The sequence below is a fragment of the Manacus vitellinus genome, unplaced genomic scaffold (genome assembly GCF_001715985.3).
Source record: "Manacus vitellinus isolate BGI_N305 unplaced genomic scaffold, ASM171598v3 scaffold_47_pilon, whole genome shotgun sequence".
Lineage (NCBI taxonomy): Eukaryota > Metazoa > Chordata > Aves > Passeriformes > Pipridae > Manacus > Manacus vitellinus.
The window spans coordinates 655,858-676,574 of record NW_021940585.1 but is presented as its reverse complement, the minus strand read 5'-3'; the positions used below and the strand labels follow the sequence as shown (position 1 = coordinate 676,574).

Here is a 20,717-nt window from a genome sequence, read left to right as displayed (position 1 = left end):
GGATCCTCCTGCCCTCCCGCGCTGTCCGGGTGCCGTCGGGGTGCAGTGGTGTGGAGGGGCTCAGTCCGGAACCGGGGGTGTCACACTGGGGTGCCGCAGCCCTTGCTGTGCTCAGCACCTGGCTGCTCCCCTCAGCCTAGTTTTAAAGAGTGATCCCGAAGGAGCTCTCTCTGCAAATTGCGCAGGGGACAGGCAGCCTTGCAAGGTGACTGTGGCATGGGAAGAGGGGGACAGGCGTCTGTGTCACCCATCTCTTCATGGTCCCCAACTGTACCAATCGCTCTGTCTCTTCACGGTCGCTCCTCGGCGCAGTGCTCTCCTGTCCTCCGGGTGAGAGTGGCCGGGATGCTGTTGTCACCCACCGCGGGATGTCCCCCAGTGTGTGCTGTCACCCACTGCAGGGTGTCCGGCAGCCCAGCCCTCCTGCGCTGTGGAGCTGCAGGGCGCTGCAGGACTCCCCGCCGGCTCCTCTGCTGCAGCAAAACTTCAGTCCTGAGCGAGGGCTGGTGCGTGAGGTGCTGCTGCAGCGGTGTTACTCCTGCCGACCGAGCGCAGCCACCGGCAGGAGTCTCCAGCCTGCTTGCACTTATTCTCGCTCGCACCAGTGCCCTCGGCCGTAGGCTGCCGGGGGCTGCCGGACTCCCGGGGCACCCGGGGGCACCCCCGGGGCATCCCCGAGGCTCTGAGCCTTTGCTGCGCTTGGCTCCTTTTGGCCGCATGGTTTTGGTGGGAGGAAGCGTGGCTGGCGGTGGTCTGTGTGCCAGGGGAGTGAGGGGCACCGGGGAGGTGATGCACCCAAGGTCACTGAGGCCAGCAGTGGCAGCGGGACATCACCTGTACTGCGCGGGAACAGCACAATCCAGCAAAACACCCCACTGTCCCTAAACCCCAAATACCTCTTTGTGCGATGCCCTGTCCCCTTCTTGCATCTGGTGTAGTGCAGGAAGGGGTCTGACCTTGCTCGATCCCCTGGCATCTTGCTCGGCCTCCCGTGGTGAACGCCACTGCCCCGCTTGCCGGGAGTCTGCCCGAAGCCCCGGTGCCCCCGATTCTGCAGGGCGAGGACGCGTCCCTCGCTGCCTGTCGGCCCGGCGATGGCAGCGGCAGTGAGCCAGCACGGGCTGCACTGCATCGCCTCGGGCAACCCGCTCGGCAACACGCTGCCCTCAGCGCCCGGGGCCACGGAGGAGGGAGGACACACACATATATTCATATAAACCCTTATATGATACATGGATATATATTATATGTATTTGGTCGAGGAGGGGGCTTCCAAAACGGCGTTGCTCACCCGCAGCCGTGCCCGTGGGCAGTGGAATGGCACAGCCGTGGCATTTGTTGCCAACTGCTCCTGCAGGAGCTGCCTCCTGCTCCGTGAGCCCTGGGGGTGGCTCAAACCAAAGGCCGTCCAAGTGAGTTGGGACTCCCGCTCAACCCGAGGGGTGGGAGCAGGTCCCTTCTCCAGCTCACCATGGTTTTGGCAAAGCCCCAGCTCCAGGAGCCGGATGACTGCGGCTTCTCGTTATGACTGGAGTTTCTCCTTCCCCGGGCTGCGCAGAGAGCTGTGAGCTGGCAGCCGTGATGTCGTCCAGCAGGATCAATGCCCAAGCATACAGACGGCACCCAGTGTCCGCTGGTTTTCAGATCCTCTGGTTTTTAATTTCCTATCCCCAGCAGTGCAGCTCGGCACAGTGCCTGGCCACGCTCCTCCTCAACCGGGTGGCCACCGGCACCTGCCCTGTGCCAGTATCTGGAGCTGCTGGTAAGTGCAATTGGCAAAATGCTTTTGCCCTTGGCTGTGGTTGGCCTTTCCCTCCTGGATGAACACCCGTCTGTTCCCCAGTTTGTCCCCCCTCGGCGGCTGCCCTCGGCTCAGCTCCTACCAGAGCCCACGTTCCCCAAAGTGCCCTTTGATTATTAGCTCTAATAATTGTGTTATCGCATCGACTGAAGTGTTTCAGATGCCAAAGCTAATTTGGCTTTTCACGCCTTCCTTCATCAGTAATGGGATTTTGATAACATCACGCATCCAAAAATATTGGATAAAGTCAGCATAATTCCCAATTTATTAATTAAACTGTAAATCAGGCAGCGTGCGGCTGTAATCTTGAATACCCCGAACAGGTGTGATCCTGCAGCTGGGGATGGTGCTGGCCCATCCCTGACAGCCCTGGGGTGTGGGATCCTGGTGTCTCCCCCTGAGTTTGGGGGCTGTCACATCCCAGTGGGGCCACCCACTCCATTGTTCCCTGTGTGACAGAAGTCAAGGGATGTTTCATCAGCTGTGGTGTTTGGAGGAGGAACTGTGGTGCCTCTGAATTTTGCTGCTGGTCAGACAGTGGGGTGGAGGCTGGCAGAGCTCCCTGTCCCCCCAGGGTGGCTCTGGTTGTGCTTGGTGCTTTGGGAGGGATGACTGCAGCCAGCTCCGGCAGCGCATGTGGCAAATTCCTGCTCTCCAGATCTGCTCCCGCTCTCCTGCCCAGGCAGTTGTCTGACTGTTGCTCCAAACCCATCCTGTTGTTCATCTATGAGCCCACCAGCCTGGAAGGGGCTCCTGGCACCGCCAGGGGTTCTTCTACTTGTGCATCTTAAGGAAATCTGGTGTGTTTTAATTAATCTGGGTGTTTTATGCTCCCCAGCTCTTCCCAGCCCTGCATGGGTGCATCAGGTGTGGGCTCAGGGCTGGTGCATCCCTGGGGATGTGAGGAGGCTGGGAGCAAAGCAGGTGTTTCAGCATGAGTGGGTGCTGGGGGCTATGATGGGGCACATCCAAACCCTGAACCCATCTGAGCCTGTGCTGAACTGGAGAACTGGAGGTGGGCTGGGGGGACTGTCCTGCTGCCAGGGACCTGGGAAGCTGCTCCGGTGCCAGGCTGAAGCCACAGAGATGCATGGATGTCTGTGGGCAGCAGGATGCCCAAAATATGCTAGAATAGTTTGGGGTCAGCAGAGCTGATTCAGCAGCCGATGCTCCGGCAGTGCTTCTGTGGGCTGAGGAATCCCTGAGCCCCGTGAGCCTCACGTGGAGCCTTGGAACAATTCCACCAGAACACCACGGAGCTGGGACCAGCCTCTGGACTGCTCAGCACCAGCCCAGGGAGGCACCTCCCACTTTCTCCTGCAGGACACAGAGTATCCCCAGGGACTCACTGGGATGGAGGGCTGCTGGGACTGAGGATCCCCAAGTGGCACCACAGCTCCCATCAGCCTCGAGCACTGGATTCAAGGAGGAAAGCAACCCCAAGTTTCAGTGCTGTGCATGGATTTGCGAGCACATGGATTCCCTGTGGGCTCTGTTGCTGTCTTGCTCTGCTCCCAGGGGAGTCCCAGGGTTTTCTCCTGGGACTGAGGCATGGCAGGGCAGGGTTAGTGCCTGGGGTGAAGGTGCCAGTGTGTGCCCACTGCTGTCCACACACCAGCCTGGTGCCACTAGAGTAGCCTGGCACAGCCTCTGCTCGGTGCTGCAGTGTGTGGCTGTGACAGCTTGGCCACAGCTCTGTGCCATGGGAGAGCCTGACAGAGACCTCCCTGTGGGGTGGGGTGGACCTGGCCATGGGGGACCCTTGGAAGGTGGAAGGAATGGTGGCTACCAACACCAGTTCAGGAACTGGGCTGCTTTGCAGCTGGACTCTCCAGGTTATTCTAGGGGAGAAACACCCTTCCCTAGGATGTGCCAGTGGAGCAGCTCCTCTGTGCAACCCTGAAAGTGTGTGCCATTGTGCCCGTGCCTCCAAAACACTTGGAAGGATGCACAGGGATGCAGCTTGGAGGGGCTGGGGAGGCCAGCCCCTGGGGGACCCTGCCATGGTGTCTAGGGGCTGTGCCCATCACCCTGGTTGGGCTCCTGGCTCTCCTGGTGGAATCTGCACAAAGTTTATTCATGGGAGTCAGTCCTGTGTTCTGGCCTTGGTGGGACTTCCTGCCATAACAAAATGCCCTTGCCTGGAGTGGTCCTGTGTCCCCTATGATCCCATCACTGTCCCTCCTCCATCTCCTTTTTCACCCCCAGTGCCACACGAGTGGGTGGTCCCAGGGACACAGAGCTGTACTCTGCCTCTGGGGCTCTCCTGCCTTGGAGCTGGGCAAGCAGCACCAGCATTGCTCCCACAGGCAGCCAGTCCCTGGAGACTGAGCCCAGGCTGGCAGGGAGGAGGGGGATCCTGGGTGATGAGCATCGCTGGGGGTTCCCCAGGGCCGGGAGCTGGTTTTCTGGATTCTAACACCATCCCATCACCACCTCATGCTTGGCTGGGTGCTGTGGAGATCTTCCTGGAGCCTCCCCACTGGAAATGGCCCCTCGTGGCTTGTGTCTGCTCATTTGGCCCCGTCTGTTGAGCTGGGGAGCAGCGCAGTGTGTGTGAGCTCCCTCACTCCCGTCTCCGATCGATCCACTGCGTCTCGGCTCTCGCATAGAGCTGCTTCTGGCTCTTCCCCAGGAGCTGACCTGGCTCATTTTCACTCCCCCTGTGCCCATTGGGAGCCATCACTGTGGCACAGGGCCATGGCTGGGAGAGCCAGCAACGGGGCCGCGGTGCCGGTGCCCACCTGAGCAGGCAGGACTCGGTGCTCTTGGCCGTGTGGAGCCTTCAAAGTGCCAGGACAGCTCAGCCCATCACCATCTGGTGCCCTATTTAGCTGCACTGGTGTTGCTGTTGGAGGAAGGCATGGCTGCCGTGGCCTCGCGGTGCTGGGGAACGGGCTGGGTGCTGGCGCTGCCCTACATCTATTTTTTGGGAGGCTTTTTTGGCCATTCGCAGCTCTGTGTGCCAGGGGTGGGCTGCCTGTGCTGGCTGGGGTTGGGGGGAGCCTGGCGGTTTGCTGTGGCAGTGGCCATTGCCCTGGGGGATGTTCCACATGGAATGCTCTGGTGTCCTTGGGAACAGCTGTTTCCCCACAGCTCAGGGGACCAGAACCCCCAGCTGCCTTTTCTCTGGGTGCCATGGTGGCACATGGCATGTGCCGAAACCTTCTGGATGAAGTGCTAGTTTTGAGTGGTGCCTGCAGCAGCCCCTGCAGGATCTCTGTGGAGTCTTGGAGCAGTGCAGCTGGACTGGGAGACAATGGGAACCTGAAGCTGTAGTGAGGAGGGGGACAAGGTGCTCACTGGCCCCTTCGCTGTTGGCACCAAAGTGTTGGTTGGCAGTGGATGTTGCAGCACCTGCCCCGGCTCCTGTGGGAGCCCCGGTACCAGTCCCAGCTCAGCTTTCTCCCGTCCTTCCTTCACTCCTGGACCAGCAGCAGTGCTGGAGGCTGGGGATAGCCAGGGCCTGATCCAGCTAGGATCCAGTGGGCCTGGGGGGAGCAGCACCCCTAGGTGCCAGGCAGGGCTCTGAGTGCTCAGAGCTGGGTCCCCCTCTCTCCTGATGCGGGCCCTGGTGTTGCTGTCACTGGCCTTGTCCCCTGTTTTACCTCAGTGCTGTTCTGATTTTAGAGGCAAAGGTGCAGAAAATCCCTGAGCTGCCTGTCTGGGCACCCTGGCACCGGCGGGTGCCAGCACTGGTACCCATGCAGGGAAGTGTCCCTGGGTAGGGACAAACCTGGTGTCTCCCTGAGTCACAATTCTCTGGGGGGGCACCTGCCATTGTTGAGAGGGACCCTGGTACCTGGTGGGTGCCAGGCTGGGGTGATGCTGTGTAGGGGGAGATGCTCAGGAGAGAGCAGGGCAGGGTGGGATCACCCCTTCCCCAGCCCTGCTGACCTTTATGTGTTCATCCAGTGACAGTCATGGCAGTGCTCAGCACAGTCTTCCAGTAGCAAGCACCGGTGGTTTGGCTTGGGAGCACCAGAAGGCATCAATTTGGATCTCAAATGATGGATGAAGGTCTCCTTTAAGGCTACATTTACTGTTAGACCTCGCTTGGTTTTGCTGTGAGCAACGCAGGTCCTCCCTCATAGGCAAGTGCCGGCTTCGAAACCACCATTATTTTATATTTTTTTATTTTACAAGCTCTCCCCTGTGAGCCCGGGGCTGGATCTCCTTCCTTGAGGCTGGGGGCTATGTGGTGAGGAGCCCTGTGGGGCAGTGAGGCAGGAGCTCATCCCAGGCTGTGCAGTGTCCATCCCCTGTGCATCCCAGTCGGGGCGAGGGTGGGGACTCTGGCTGTGACCCTGTGGGGACATGCAGGGGACACACTTGCCATCAGCTGGGCAGCTCATCCAGTTTTTACAGGAACTGTGTCATTCTCTGTCACAGTGCTCCCCTGGAATTACTCACCTCCCAGGGCAGGGATGGTGGTTGGGGCTGAGCCAGGTGCTGGTGGGTGACGGGGCCATGAGCAGAGCCTGCCATGGCAGGGAGGGACATTGTGGCTGACTCCAGTCCCATCTGGAGATGCTGCTGGAGTCTGCAGGATGGGGAGCAGTACTGGGGCTCCCAGCAAGGTCTGGTGGCTGTCACTGGCCCAGGCAGCAGCAGGGTCCCATCACAGCTCTGAGCAGGGGGAATGCTGAGCTTCAGCCCTGCCTGGGGGTTCCTCCCTCAGGGTGCTGCTCCCCATGCCGTGCCTCAGTTTCCCTCAGTGGCAGAGGGATCTGTGCCTGAATTTCCCTTGGTGGGTGGGGGGGTCTGGCCAGCAGCACCTGCTGGTACTTGGGTTTGGGGACAGGAGAACGTGTCCGTGTGTGGGCCATGTCTCAGCAGCTCAGGTCCCGTGATGCCACGTGCTACTGGAGCATCCTTGCTCCATCACACTCCTCGCCTGTGCTGCAGCAGCTCCCGTTCCCAGCCCAGTAGGCATACTCTCCCATGAGAAGTATGGAGCTGGGGGAGCAGAGACTCCCCTTGCCCTCAGCAGAGTGAATCAGGATGGGATTGTGGGGGGATCCCAGGGGAGAGTGCTCCCCAAGCTCTGGGGGCTGCCACAGCATCCTGGAGAGCTGTGGATGGAGAGTCTAATCTGGCACCACTGATGCAGCTGCTGTGGGCTCATGGCAGGGCTGGAGAAGGGGAACAAGGATGAGATGTGGGGGTGGCTGGGCTGAGTTGTTGCAGAGCCCCTTTGCACCAAGGTCCTGCAGTGTCTCCCTACCTAGTGCCCCCTACACTCCCTCCTCCCTGATCCCTCAGTCTCCACATGCCTCCACACATCCCTTGCCTGGAATTCTCTTTAATTAAATGACCATTAGAAGCCAAATCATGTTTTTGCCTTAATTAGAGTCTCCTGTCTCACTGCTGTGAGCTGAAACTCTGGCCCAGCACGTCCCCTCCGTGACTGACATCGGATGCGATGGGAGCGCTGGGGGGTCAGTGCCCCCATGAAAGGCCAGAGGGATGCCCTGGCATCGTGCCAGTGGGTCCAGCAGAGATGGGATCTCCTCCTCCAGCCGTTGTCCTGCTGACCCTAGCTCCAAAACACCCGCTGGCATCAAGATCCAGCTGGGGCACTGCCAAATATCTCAGCTGTACCTCGAAATCTCCACTTGCCCCGGGGCTGCGCTGCAGGATCCGGCTCCATAGTTCCCAAACTTCCCACCGGCATTGGAATGGGAGGGGGCTCACCTTGGGACCTGTTTGGGATTTTCATTCCCAGTCGTCCAAGCCTGGCACAGGGCAGTGCAGGTTTTGGGATCAGCTCCCTCAGCCGACATTCCTGGAGATCTGGAGGGTCCCCCCCAGCCCGCCCCGTCTCCATCTCAGCAGGACAACTCAGCTTTGCCGTCCCGCAGTGAGCGAGAACTCCTCTCTCCGGGCCCACGGTGGCAGCCGCCCTTCATTACCTGACGAACTTCCCCCAGATCGGGGTCTCCCTGGGACAATTCAACACTTTGGGGGGGGGACCGGGGGTTGGGCCCCCCCGTACCCGTCTGCTCGAGCCCAGCCCATGCTCCGTCAGCGCCGGCTGCTGCTAATTGCTGCCTCAGCCTCATTAATCTTCATTTGTTGCTGTTTCTGCCCTCCGTCATCTCCATCGCCTTCCCGGAGGGGAGAGGTTCCAGCTGCCCCCACGGGGGAGCAGGGGGCGTTTTCAGCAGCTGGATTCCCCAAAATCCCCGACCCTGGCGCTGAGCTCGCTTGGTGCTGCCGTGTCTGAGGACATCCTGATCCTTCTGTGCACCCCCAAATTCTCATCCTTGGGTCTGGTCCTTCGCTGATGAGGGTGAACCCCTGTCGATTCCCCCGCACATCTCACTTCTCCCTGCGTGGTCCTCAAAGCCCCCCACCCCAGCGGGTGAATCCACCCCTCTCCATCCACTCCCATCCCACCCGGACAGGGAGCTGATGCCGGGGCAGGGGGTACCCATGATGGGATCACTACTGGGGAAAGCCCAAATCCCCCTTGTTTGGCTTTTCGGATGTGCCGGGTGCTGCGGCAGCACAGGCGGGGGAGCCTCTGGGACGGAGCTTTGCGGGAGGAGGAGGAGGAATGAGGGCTTGGGAAGGGGATTTTCCAGGGCGTCTAAACTGCTTTTCTGGTTACGGGGAATGCCCTGGGGATGGAGGGGGAAGGGATCGCCGGCTCCAGCCTGGGGTTTCCATCTTGCCAGACCTTGGGGTGCTGCCGGCAATGGAATGCGGCAAATGGAATGTGTAAATGGGAGGGGGACCCGCCCACCCCCCAACCTCCATCTCCCCCTGCTCCAGGTGTAAATCGGCGGTGTAGCCAGGGGGGTTTACACCAGGAAGGGGCCAGACCCCACGGGGCTGGTCTGAGCCTCAGTGCAGTTTCTCGGGGTTCAGTATCAGCTTTAACAAAGCTGGGGCGAGTTTGGGGGCTGAGCCTGGAGGGTGGTTCGCTGGATACAGTCCCTGGGGGCTCTGCTGGAATTGGGACCTGGGGGCTCCTTCAAGGCCAGATGTTTGCAGCTTAGGGCACTGCCTGAAGGGGTACAGGGTAACACCCCATGGGGTACAGGGGAGTGTTGGGGTTCTGGGGGCAGTGCAGTGTCAGGACTATGCCTGGAGGGGGCTGGGGTGTTGTGTTAGAGGGTCTGGGAAGCTGCAGGGTGGGGCACAGGGTAATGTCCCATGGGATTTGGGGGGTGCAGGATGAGGCACTGGGGGATGCAGGGGTGTGCATTAGGGGGGAAATGCACTGGGGGGGGGATGGGTTTGGCAGGTTCAGTGTAATGCACCGTGGGGTGCAGGGGCCACATGCTGGGGGGCCCAGAGCAAAGAGGAGCAGGATAAAACTCTGGGGGAACTGGGGTGGTACCTGGGGGGCTGCAGGGTGGAGTGTAATAAAGGTGCATGGGTGATGTGCCATGAGGAGCTCTGCCCACCCTCTGCCCTGCGGGGTCTCCTCAGCGGCTGCCTGGGTGAAGCCCACCCTGTTCTGCTCCATGAGGAGCTCCCAGAGGTTTTGGAGGGGGGTGTGGGGTGGGTCCTACCATTCTCATCAGCATCCCCCATGAGTGCTGCACCCCAGGAAAGAGCTGGGGGGTCTGCAGGAGTCAGCAATGTGGGAGGGGGATCCTTCCCAGCCAGTATTTTTTCTTGAAGCCTTAACCCACGTTCATTCCAGGGCCAAGGGCTGATAGAAATGGTTAATTATAACCCTCATATTTTATTTATGTCCTTAAGACTCTGAGATCTTGGCCAGGGGAGAGGCAGGGAGCAGTGGGGAGTGACGAGGGGCAGCTCCAAACCAGGGAGGAATAAAGAGGAAACGTGAAGCACCGGAGGAACCGCAGCGAACATCCCCTGTGGGGGCGGCCGAGAGGGGTTTGAGGACACAGCGGGGATTTCGGGGGGCCGGAGCTCCCTTCCCACCCCCACCCGCCGGCCGCTCTCGCCCCTTGCCAGCAGCTGCCGCAACTTGCAAAGGGGAAGGGGAAAAAAAAAAAAGAGAAAATTGCAAAAGGAATAAAAAAAAAAAAAAGGGCAGCGCAGCCAGAGCAGGACTGCAATGCAGTGCCGCAGCCCAGCCGCCGCACGGCCCTCCCGCAGCACGGGGGGCCCGGCAGGGACAGGGGGCTGGGACAGGGAGGAGAGGCTGCGACGGGCCCCTCGCCCGGCATCTGGGAGCAGCTCTGCACCCGCGGCCCAGGGCTTGGGCTGCCCTGCTTGTGCCTGGTGGGGATGGGGGTTGTGACCAAGGACACCCAGTGAGGCGGTGGCGCAGTGGGGTCTGGGACCTGGAGTTGAGGGGATGTGCCCAAGGACACACTACTCCACTGCCTGTCCCCTCTGCTCCACTGCCTGCCCTCCCACCCAACGATGGCACCCTGGCTACCCCCGACCCGCCTGGGCTGCCCCCATGGCACTGCCCACACCTGCCCCACGCTGCCCAGCCTGGCCCCCATGCAGGGGGGCGATCAAAGCTTGGCTCCCTCGCTGGGAGGGACAGGATCGGGCCCTTGGTCCCATGGCAAGGGGTGTAGGGTCCAGGGGACTGTAGGGTACTGAGTTGGAAGGGGGGGTGCAACATGGTCTCCATGGGCTTGCTCCCCCAGGCCTCTCCTGTGCCTCAGTTTCTCCCAGTCCTCAGCTCTGCCAGCACCCGGTAAGCACCACAAGGGAGCAATTAGTGATGCTAATTAGCTCCCCAGCTCAAAAACAGCCCCTGCACTGAGGCCTGATGCTGCCTGCAGGCTCCTGAGCCCTGGCCAGCACCGCAAAGCCCCCCAAGCCCCCAAAGCAGCACTTCCCTGGTCGAGTGCCTGCACTGCATCTCTGCCCCCAGAGCCCCGTCCCCTCGCGGTTCCCACAAGCACAGAGGCACACGGGGGGGGGGTGTCTGTGTCTGTGTGTCTGTGTGTCTGTGCAGGCCCTTGCACAGGCTGTGGGCAGTGCCAGGCACACATGAGGATGTGCAGCCCCACGTGCAGGAGCTGGCAGAGCTGGTGACACGAGTGCTGCACGTCCACACAAGCGCTGGCACCCGGACACATCCCTGGGCAGGTGTGCTCACACGTGTGTGCCTGACCATGTGCACACGCCTGTCAGCACTGCCTGTGCACCAGCTTTTACACACACACACACATACACAGGCACAGGCACAAGTCCCATGCACAAGCACTTGCACACCCTGTGCACATTTACACACACCCACCTTCACATGCATTTGCATATCCCATGCACACAAGCATGGACATGCTTGCACATACGTTTACACACGTGCACAGACGTGCACACACACACCCCGTGCCCGTGCACTGGCCCTTGCACCTCCATGCCCACACCTACGGGCTCGCACAGGTGCACAGACAGACACACAGAGCCCTGCACAGGTGCACAGACAGACACCCAGAGCCCTGCTCACATCCCCTCCCGTGCACACGAGTGTGCACACGCGTGGGCTGCAGCCCGTGCCCGGCTGCGGGCGCTGAGCGGGCCCGGCTGTGCCCGTCCCCGGGGACGGCGGCTCTGTGCAGTGGGATGTGAGCGGCATCGCGATCATTGCAGCGTCAGGATTGCAGCGGGGCTGCCGCAGCCCCCCCTGCGCTCGGGGAGCTCCCACCCCCCCCCGGGCAGTGCTGGGCTGGGCGCCCAAGGACTGGGGTACTGGAGGGGGGTCAGTTCATCTGGATGTCACCTCTGCGTGCTGCCCACCTTGTACAGTGTGTTTGGGGGCAGAGGGGGTGCCCTGGGGTGTGTTGTGGGGGGTCCCTCATCCCGTGCTCGCTGGGGGGCTTGAAGGGTTTCTGTGACCTGGACCCCCTGCCCTTTGTCCATGGGTGCAGGGCAGAGCCAGGACCTCCTGCCCCAGACCAGGGGGCAGGATCCAGCACTGGGGGGCTGCCTCCAGCAGCACTGGGCCTCTACATCCCATCTCTCCTCCCACTGACCCTGGTGCACCTGGGCAGTCATGGGGACAAACCCCTCAAGTGATGGGGACAAACCCCTTGTGTTTGATGGGGACAAACCTGGACATGTGTCCAGGTGTCCTCAGCTGCTGGAAGATCTGGGGAGCTCTAGTAGCCCTCAGCATCAATAACCCTCAGTCAGGTTGGGGTTAAATGCAGCAGCTCCCGGTTCATTCTAGGATGTGGGGGATGTGGGGCACCTCCAGCCCCCTGCTCCAGCCCCCCAGTGCTGAATTTCAGGGAGCTGCAGCTGCATCGGGGCCGGGTGATGTGATGTGGGTGTCTGCAGCAGTGGCAGCCCCTACACAGGGAGTGAAGGTGGTCATGGCTGAGACATGGGGTGGCAAAGCCTATGCCTGTGGCAGGGACCTTGTCTGGGTGGGAGTCATATAATCAGCTTGTTTTGTCATGTGAAGGGCTGTCTCTCCTTTGTGGGGGATCCCCCAGACCCTCACACCGTATTCTCTGCAGGAGTAGCGGTGCAGAAAGGAGGTGTCTGGGTATGGAGATGCTGGATAAATCAGTGCTTGATTCACCTGAGAGGTGGCTGACTACACGTGGTAGCACCAATTTGAGGTAGGAACACCCCCAGGTCTCTCTGGCTGACTTTTTGAGGTGAGAATGCTCCTTTTCCACTGCTGTAGGAAGGGCAGAGGAGCAGCCAGACCCAGGGGACAGTGCTCTGGGCAAGGAGCCTTCACCGAGTGGGAAGAAGAGATGCAGGGAGTGGGATGCCCCCCATCCCAGAGCTCACCTGCCCCCAGAAACTCTTTCCCGGGTTATCTGTGATCCTGCTGGCTCTTTGCTTACTCCCCTGAAGAGCCTGGTATCCTCCTTAACCCCACCAGCACACTTACTCTCTGGGATTCTTCCTACTCTGGTCTTCCCTTTGCAAACTGCTTGAGTTGTGCAGGAATTTTGTGGCTGGATCTGGGTTGTGGGGGCACTTTGAGTCTATAGCTGGGGTTGTGGATCCACTTTGGGGTTGAAGCTGGGTTATGGAGGTCAGTCGTGGAGATGTTTTGGGGCTGGAGCTTGGTCAGGGAAGCATGTTGTACCAGGTTTACTTGCAGAAGTCAAAGCCACATTTGCAAGACCATGGGATGGGTGTCCCCATGCTTGGGGGGTGCTCAGACCCCACTGGGCTGGGGAGGGGATGCTCAGCACACTGGGCTATGCTGCAGCTCTGGCAGTGAACTGAGCACCTTCTCTGGCTCCACAGGGGAGGGGGCTGCCTCAGGGAGCTCTGCAGGGTTGGGAGCTGGGCAGGAGCCTCGAACCACCCAGGGCATGGTACCTATGACATTGTGAAAGGGTCAACTCATCGACCTGCACGCTGAGCCTTCCATGGCTGTGTAGAGCTTGCCCTTCCCTGCTTCCACCCATCCTCAAGATGTGCCCTGCCAAAGCTCCCTGGGGCTGGAAGAAGAGCAGTGTGCTGCTCCTCTCCTGCTCCCAGATTTGGAAGTTCCCACAGGGCCAGAAGCAAGTCCTGAGGGTCCCTCACCAGTGCTGGGTGCCCCATGCCTGGGTCCTGGCCTAAAAGGAAGGATAGGAGGGGCTGGCTTTGTTCAGACTGACCTCACTCATCTCTTCTGGGATGCAACATTCCTCTCCTCATCCCACGGGGTCTCATCAGGAGAACATCCCCCCAGGAGTGTCCCTGATGTCCCTGGGAAGCTCTGAGCTGGCACCATCACTGATGCAATGCTGGGTGATGTTCCCGGTGGCTTTGGAGATGTCAAGGGCCAGGAAACTCAGGGGTCCTCTGGACTTCTTATCACTTGTGAGGGGTCCAGGTGTCTGATCTCTCACAGCCATGGGGTCTGTGCCCCTCCAGCAGAGGATGAGGTGTCCTGCTGCAGCCCTGCTGTCCATGCTGATCCCTGTGCTACTGGGGACGCTGCCAGGGCACAGGGAGGAGCAGGGGCAGCAGGAACTGTGTGACCACCGAGGTGATGTTGTGTTTCAGGGAGCCCCTGACCCACCATGACGTTCAAACAGGCGTCTATGATGGCCCCAGAGGCCACGGCCACCACGATGCCCATGAGCACGATGGAGAACTCCACCGAGGCCGGGGGGCCAGGCGAGAGCAAGGAGGACATGTTCACCAAGCTGAGGGACAAGTTCATGAACGAGCTCAACAAGATCCCCCGTGAGTAGCTGCTTCTTTCCCAGGTGCCACCCTCCTGATGGCCCCACCACCGCGCTGGTCCTCGGGCAACAGGTTGGACAAGATTTTGGGGTGGTTGGGAGGGAGCTGCAGGGCTGACCACAACACTGGCTTTTGCCTGCAGTTCCACCCTGGGCCCTCATCGCCATCGCAGTGGTAGCCGGACTCCTCATCCTCACCTGCTGCTTCTGCATCTGCAAGAAGTGCTGCTGCAAGAAGAAGAAGAACAAGAAGGAGAAGGGCAAAGGCATGAAGAATGCCATGAACATGAAGGACATGAAGTCAGGCAACCAGGTGATGTCCCTCTGGGCTGCTTGGCCAACAGTCCCTCCGGATGAGCTATGAACTGTGCTGGGGCACCCGTAGATCAGGCAGCAGATTGGGATAGAGTCACCAGGATGTCTGAAGCCAGGACATGGAGCCACCAACCACTGGGATGGGACAGTGCAGACAGGAGCCAGGACCTGAGACAGCAGCACTGTCCTCTTTCAGTGCCCACTGGCCCAGATGGGACCAGGCTCGAGCTGTCCTGGACCTGCCAATGCTTCACACGAATCAGAAAATGTTAAATTAATCCCTTTCTTCTTCCTGCCTCCCTCTGGGTTACCCTCATTTCACTGAGCCTTTAGCCAAGAGGGGAGGGCCACCAGGGCAAAACACCTGCCAGTTTGGGGTCGAGAGGCAGGTGCTGGTACCTGGAGCAGACCTGGGGCTGTCTCCCCATCCTTGGGGCCAGCCTGAGGTGGGCTTTGGTACCTGCAGGCTTGGGGCCTCCCCAGCCATTTCCATGGTCTTGACCCAGGGCCATTTAGAGGGGGTGAGAGATTTTGGGTGCCTGTTCCTGCTCTCCAGAGCTGTGTGGGCACCATGAACACGCAGGCAGGGCTGGAGCAGGAGTGGTAGGAGATGTGGGGTGGGATTCCCCAGCAGAGAGCAGGGGCTGTATCCCCTGGGACTCCACAGGGTCATACAAACCCTGACTCCCCCACCCCATGGGTCCCTCAGTGCTCTCTCTAACGTGTCTGTCTTCCCTTGTGGTGCCCTCACCTCCTTCCACCCTGCTGCCCTGGCTGCCTGGTCCCTCCCCATCCTGGGACACCCTCCATGGTAAGTGTCACCATGAGCCTCCTTCTCCATCATCTGCTTCCAGGGTGGGTTGGGGGACCTGTAGACATGTCAGAGAGGAGATAAGGAGCCAGGACTCCCACCCTACAGACCATGGCTTGGAGAGGCAGGAAGAGGGGTGGCTTTTCCTGGGGACAATTAGGGTGTATCTGAGTCTACAAAGCACTGACTGCAGTGCTTCCCCGAGCACAGGCTGGGGGGTACAGGACCCACTGCCTGCAAGCACCAAACCTCACTCCACTGGAGCCAACCCCTTGTTCTGGTGGTCCGAGGAAGCCCCTCATGCCACCTCGTCTGGACCAACACCGGGGGCTCCCTGGTAGCCACATGGCTGTGGCAGAGCCAATGCCACCCCCAGATTGCTCTATCAGTGCTTTGTGTCCCCAGCACAGGGGTCTCCTTTCCTCTGACGGGGAGAACCTGGGTGTTGAGATGCCAGTAGGGTTGGGGTGCTGGGGTTCCCAGGGGTGTGGGGACGGGGAGGCTGGGCTGTGACCGTGCTGCTGAGCTGGGCACTGCGGCTGCCACTGCAGGACAACAGGACGACGATGATGCAGAGACGGGTCTGACGGAGGGGGAAGGTGAGGAGGAGGAGAAGGAGCCAGAGAACCTGGGCAAGCTGCAGTTCTCACTGGACTACGATTTCCAGGCCAATCAGGTGATGGAGGGGCTGGGGCTCAGCTGAGGAGTGGGGTTTGCCCAGGGGGATTTTTGAGGGGACAAGTCTCCATGTTGGACCTGGGTGGCATGGGAGGGAAGGAGGAGCTGGGTGCTGTGCCACAGGAAATCCTGCCTTGGGCTGGAGATGAGTGGAGATCTGCAGAGTGTAGCTGGGCTGTCCTAATAAGGACACCCCTCTGCCCCCTCCAGCTGACGGTGGGAATCCTCCAAGCCGCTGAACTGCCAGCTTTGGACATGGGGGGCACCTCAGACCCCTATGTCAAGGTGTTCCTGCTGCCTGACAAGAAGAAAAAGTATGAGACCAAAGTGCAGAAGAAGACGCTCAACCCTGCCTTCAATGAGACCTTCACCTTCAAGGTGAGACCCTTCACCCACAACACAAGACCTTGCCTCCCACTCCCACCCTTCTCACTGACTGTGCTGGTCCCATACGCTGACCCTCACTGCTGGGAGCAGGTGGTCCTGGCTCGGGGTCCTCTGAGCCCGCTGTCAGCCCAGCTGCTGTCCCTGTTTGTGCAGGTGCCCTACCAAGAGCTGGGTGGGAAGACGCTGGTGATGGCCATCTATGACTTTGATCGCTTCTCCAAGCACGACATCATCGGGGAGGTGAAGGTGCCCATGAACACGGTGGACCTGGGCCAGCCCATTGAGGAGTGGCGGGACCTGCAGAGCGGCGAGAAGGAGGAGGTGAGAGCCAGCCCTCAGCCAGAGGAACCTCTTGGTTAGGGGATTTAGATGGGGGTGGCCACGGGGTGAGCTCTGCTTTTGGGACCATCCCACAGCGCTCAGGGTGATGATCATGTGGGGTCCCACTGGGGTGGGACTCATGCCTGTCCTGGCTATGAGTTCTGGGCAGGATCTGCCGTCTTGTTCCTCTGAGTAAAAACCTTTTTGTCACAAAAAATGAAGAGTATAAAACATCTTGAGTGCTGTGCTGGGCCTGACCAGCTCCAGACCCAGTGATCAAACCCTTGTGCTGGTGCATGGGGTGCCAGCTTGTGCCTGTATCGAAGGCTGAGCAGGGTTTGGGGGGACCTGCATGTTGGACCACGTCCAAACAGTGCAGTCTGATGCGCTGGCAACGCTTTGATATCCACTCCCTGCTTTCCTTGGCAGCCAGAGAAGCTGGGAGACATCTGCATCTCTCTCCGGTACGTGCCCACGGCTGGGAAGCTCACTGTGTGCATCCTGGAGGCCAAGAACCTGAAGAAGATGGATGTCGGGGGTCTCTCAGGTGAGTGTCACTCAGGGGCAGCCTCCTCCTGCCCCACTGGGGCTCTCAGCACCTTTTGTCAGGAAGGACACTGGGGCCATCAGTCTGGCTGGACTCGGGGAAGCCCCCCCAGTGCCTCCTCCTGCATTGGAGGCAGCCCAAGGTCTGGTTGGAGGGTAAAGGAAGATGGGCATGGGATGAATCCTCCACCCTTAGGAAGGACATTTTGAATTTGGTCTCACACTGTGTCCAGGACCAGGATGCTGCAGGACCCGGGTGGTGAAAATTCTCCTCTGCCATTTTCTCCTGGTCCTGCTCCTCCTTGACTTGTTCAGTTGACAGAATGTTTTTGCTTAAAGAGTCTTCCCAACCCCATCATGGGGCTGAACTCTGTGCCCAGAGGTCTTCAACTCTTTCCAGACCTGCCTTAACCATGGGAAGAGCAGTCCCTGCATGGCTGGGAGGGTTCAGCTTTATTGTGGGGTGTCCTACTCCAAAAACATGGGTGACAGATGCCACCTGACAGGCCAGCTGTCGCTCCACTGTCTCCAGTCCTCCTACAAGAGGGCCCTCAGCACAGAATCACAGAATTAATGTTGGAAAAGACCTCCAAAATCGTTGGGTCCAACCTGTGACCAATCCCCAGTTTTTCAACCATCCCAGAGCACTGAGTGCCATGTCCAGTTGTTCCTTGGACACCTCCTTGGATGGTGACTCCACCACCTCTTTGGGCAGTCCATTCCAATGCTTGACAACCTTTTCAGTGAAGAAATTCTTCCTGACATCCAACCTGAACCTCCCCTGTTGCAGCTGGAGGCCATTTCTCCCTGGCTAGTTACCTGGGAGCAGAACCCCCCAGCTCCACCATCCTGTCAGGGAGTTGTAGAGAGCAAAAGTGTCCCCCCTTTGAGCCTCCTTTTCTCCAGGCTGAACCTCCCCAGCTCTCTCAGTCATTCCTCATCTGACTGACTTTCCAGACCCTCCCCCAGCTCTGTTGCATGCAGAAATGCTCCATCCCTCGTCCAGTTGCTCCCACAAATCCTCTCCAGCCCAGCTATTTTGACTTTGGTCCCCATCAACAAACCCCAGAGCTCATGGACATCTCTACCTCATTCTGGGCTGAGATGCCTCTTGGCTGATGGTGCTCCCTGGGCATCTCATCCCTGGCTGATGCCCCCCCTGACCCCCAGATCCCTACGTGAAGATCCACCTGCTGCAGAATGGCAAGAGGTTGAAGAAGAAGAAGACCACAGTCAAGAAGAAGACCCTGAACCCTTACTTCAATGAGTCCTTCAGCTTTGAGATCCCCTTTGAGCAGATACAGGTTTGCCTGATGACTCCCCTGGGAGGCAGAAAAGGGGGAGGGTGATGGGAGATGTCCTGCAGCTGCCTGAGCCCATTTCCCAGCATTCTCACCAACCTGAGTGGCTCCTGCTGAGCTCCTGGTCCCTGAGATAGACCCAGTCCCATCCTGGGCCTGGACTGATGCTGAGAGCAGCTGGTGCAGGGGCAGAGTTGGGAGGCTGGGCAGCACCTATGGGAGATGCAACCCCAACAGAGACAACAGCTGGAACAGGGCTTTCCTCTGCTCCTGCTCCTACAGTGCTCACCCCAGGCATAACAAGGACCCCCCAGTGCTCCTAAAGGCATGTTGGACCACTGGCCAGTGCCTTCTGCCCCTCCATGTCCTGCCCAAGCCCCTGCACTTGCCCCTTGCCCTGGCCCAGTAGCCCACAGCTCTTACCCAGCTCCTTCACCACACCTTGGTGACCTTTCCCAGGTGAGTTAGGTCAGGATGAGCTGGGTCCCCACTGTGGCTCTGCAGCCCTGGGCTCCTTGGGAATGATGTGCAGGAAGCAGAGAGGGGGCCCTGCCCCAAAATGGGCCACTGCAGGGCTCAGCCTTGGGGGATCCCTGCGGCACCCTGAGACCACAGAGCCATCACGGTGCCGTGCCTTTCCACCCTCTAAAGAAGGTTTTTCCTCCTGTAGAAAGTGCAAGTGGTAATCACGGTGCTGGACTATGACAAGCTGGGGAAGAACGAAGCCATCGGCAAGATCTTCACGGGCTTCAACTCCACCGGCACAGAGCTGCGGCACTGGTCCGACATGCTGGCCAACCCCCGGCGGCCCATCGCCCAGTGGCACTCGCTGAAGCCAGAGGAAGAAGTAGATGCAGCTCTGGGGAAGAACAAATAGGCGGCTCTGGCGGCCGGCGCGGCACTCGGACAGTCGGCGCGGCCCAGAGCTTCTGATACCTCGGTTCTGCAACCTCCCGTCTTGGTTTTTTTGTTCTGTTTTAAGCTGAAACGCCCTTTGATGGCTCTGGAAGGGTTTCCAGGCAGTCCCAATAGCTTCCAGGGGAAGAGGTTAAAGACACGGATGGTTCTTTTCGTTCTTCAGCATCGCTCCCTCTGTGCTGCATGTCCCGCCGCCTCCGCTCGCCATCCCTTCCCAGTGCAAAGCCACCGGCGTGCCTGGGACCTTCCCCGGCAGCCACGTCACCAGCCTGCAGCACTGCTGCTGTCATCCTTCCCTTGGGATCACGTGGGGAACCATGGAAAGTTGCATGGAGGTGATACCGGAGACTGACGGTGTGGAATGACTAGACCCACTGTGCTTGCTCGGGTCATGGTCAGCTGTAGGACAGCAAAACAGTGGAGAAGACCCTCTGGAAAGATCCAGGTGCCTCCCCCTGGTCTTCCCCAGGGATGGCTGAATGCCCTTGGTCAGCTCCAGGTTTGGCTTCTCTGGGGAGAGGTTTGCAGGGGATCCTCTCTGTGGCTGGTGTGGTGGTGGGGTACTGAGCCCCTGGTGTTGCAACTGGAGCTGTGGGGGCCTGTCTGAGCCCTGGGAGCCCTGGGGGGGCTGCTCTGAGGAGACATGTGGATGTGGATGCACCATCAGTGCATCAATCACCACCATCTCCATTGTGTCCCCGGGGCCAAGCAAGGGCAGTGCTGGGTGAAATCTGTAGGTCAAGATGCTTCCACAAGGCAGGTTTATGCTGAGAGGTCTCCAAATGTGGTGAGGGCAGAACCCCAGAGCAGTGCCAGGTGCCTCCCCAAAGCCCATCCATCGTGTGTCACCAGGGCTCAGACTCACTGGGGGCACCCCGACACAGCCTGGGGGCAGCTGGGGGGGCTTTGGGGAGCTCCAACCCCACCACTGCAGCCCACCTGATGTAGACGACGAGAGCGAGCCCAGGGCCAAAAAGGGACCAAAACCTCTGACCCCCACAAGCTGCTACTCCCCACCAGGCCACTGGCTGCCAAATCTACTCCATCCTGCTCCCTTCAGGGTGTTTAAGCCATATCTGTGTCCCTGACAGTGGGCAAGAGCTTCTCCAGACCACCTCTCCCACTGTCACACCAAGCCCCTGAGCTGGAAAGCCAACACTGTTCCCTGCAGCTGGGAGAGGATCCAGCAGCCCTGCCCAGTTCAGCCCAGTCTGTACTGGAGCTCTGACATGAGCCGGTGTCCCCATCCCAGCTTTGACTCCCCGTCAGCCTCACACTCACAGCTCCACTGGCTTCCCTGGACTCGGTTTTGGGGGTTCTGCCACAGTGCAGCAGTGAAGGGCATTGCTGCGACGGAGCTGAGCCCTGAGGACGCCCCAGCACTGGGGCTGCTGCTCTGGGGGTCCAATGTCTGGGCTGGGACCTTGGTGCAGTGTGTCCTGTCTGGGGACAAAGTGCCAAAACTGAGCTCAGCCCAGCAGTGTTGGAGACTTCAGCAGCTCCCACAGCTCCCAGTTCCGAAAGGGCATCCTGGCCCTGGC

At 59.8% G+C, this 20,717-nt stretch overlaps 1 protein-coding gene across 1 annotated transcript; it reads left to right on the top strand.

Moving 5' to 3' along the window:
- The first annotated feature begins 13,734 nt into the window (after positions 1-13,734).
- SYT2 (synaptotagmin 2) lies at positions 13,735-19,785 on the top strand. Its single transcript, XM_008929712.2, has 8 exons — positions 13,735-13,900; positions 14,043-14,212; positions 15,585-15,701; positions 15,914-16,081; positions 16,244-16,411; positions 16,841-16,958; positions 18,128-18,261; positions 18,929-19,785. Exons 1-8 carry the CDS (start codon positions 13,735-13,737, stop codon positions 19,133-19,135), a joined length of 1,248 nt encoding a protein of 415 aa, XP_008927960.2. The 3' UTR covers positions 19,136-19,785.
- The last annotated feature ends 932 nt before the right edge of the window (positions 19,786-20,717 follow it).

Bases quoted from the DNA above. Each gene is read 5' to 3' on its own strand.
- SYT2 (XM_008929712.2), top strand. From the start codon at position 13,735: ATGACGTTCAAACAGGCGTCTATGATGGCCCCAGAGGCCACGGCCACC. The intron at 15,702-15,913 runs GTGATGGAGGGG...TGCCCCCTCCAG, and splicing joins ACGATTTCCAGGCCAATCAG to CTGACGGTGGGAATCCTCCA. The intron at 16,082-16,243 runs GTGAGACCCTTC...CTGTTTGTGCAG, and splicing joins ATGAGACCTTCACCTTCAAG to GTGCCCTACCAAGAGCTGGG.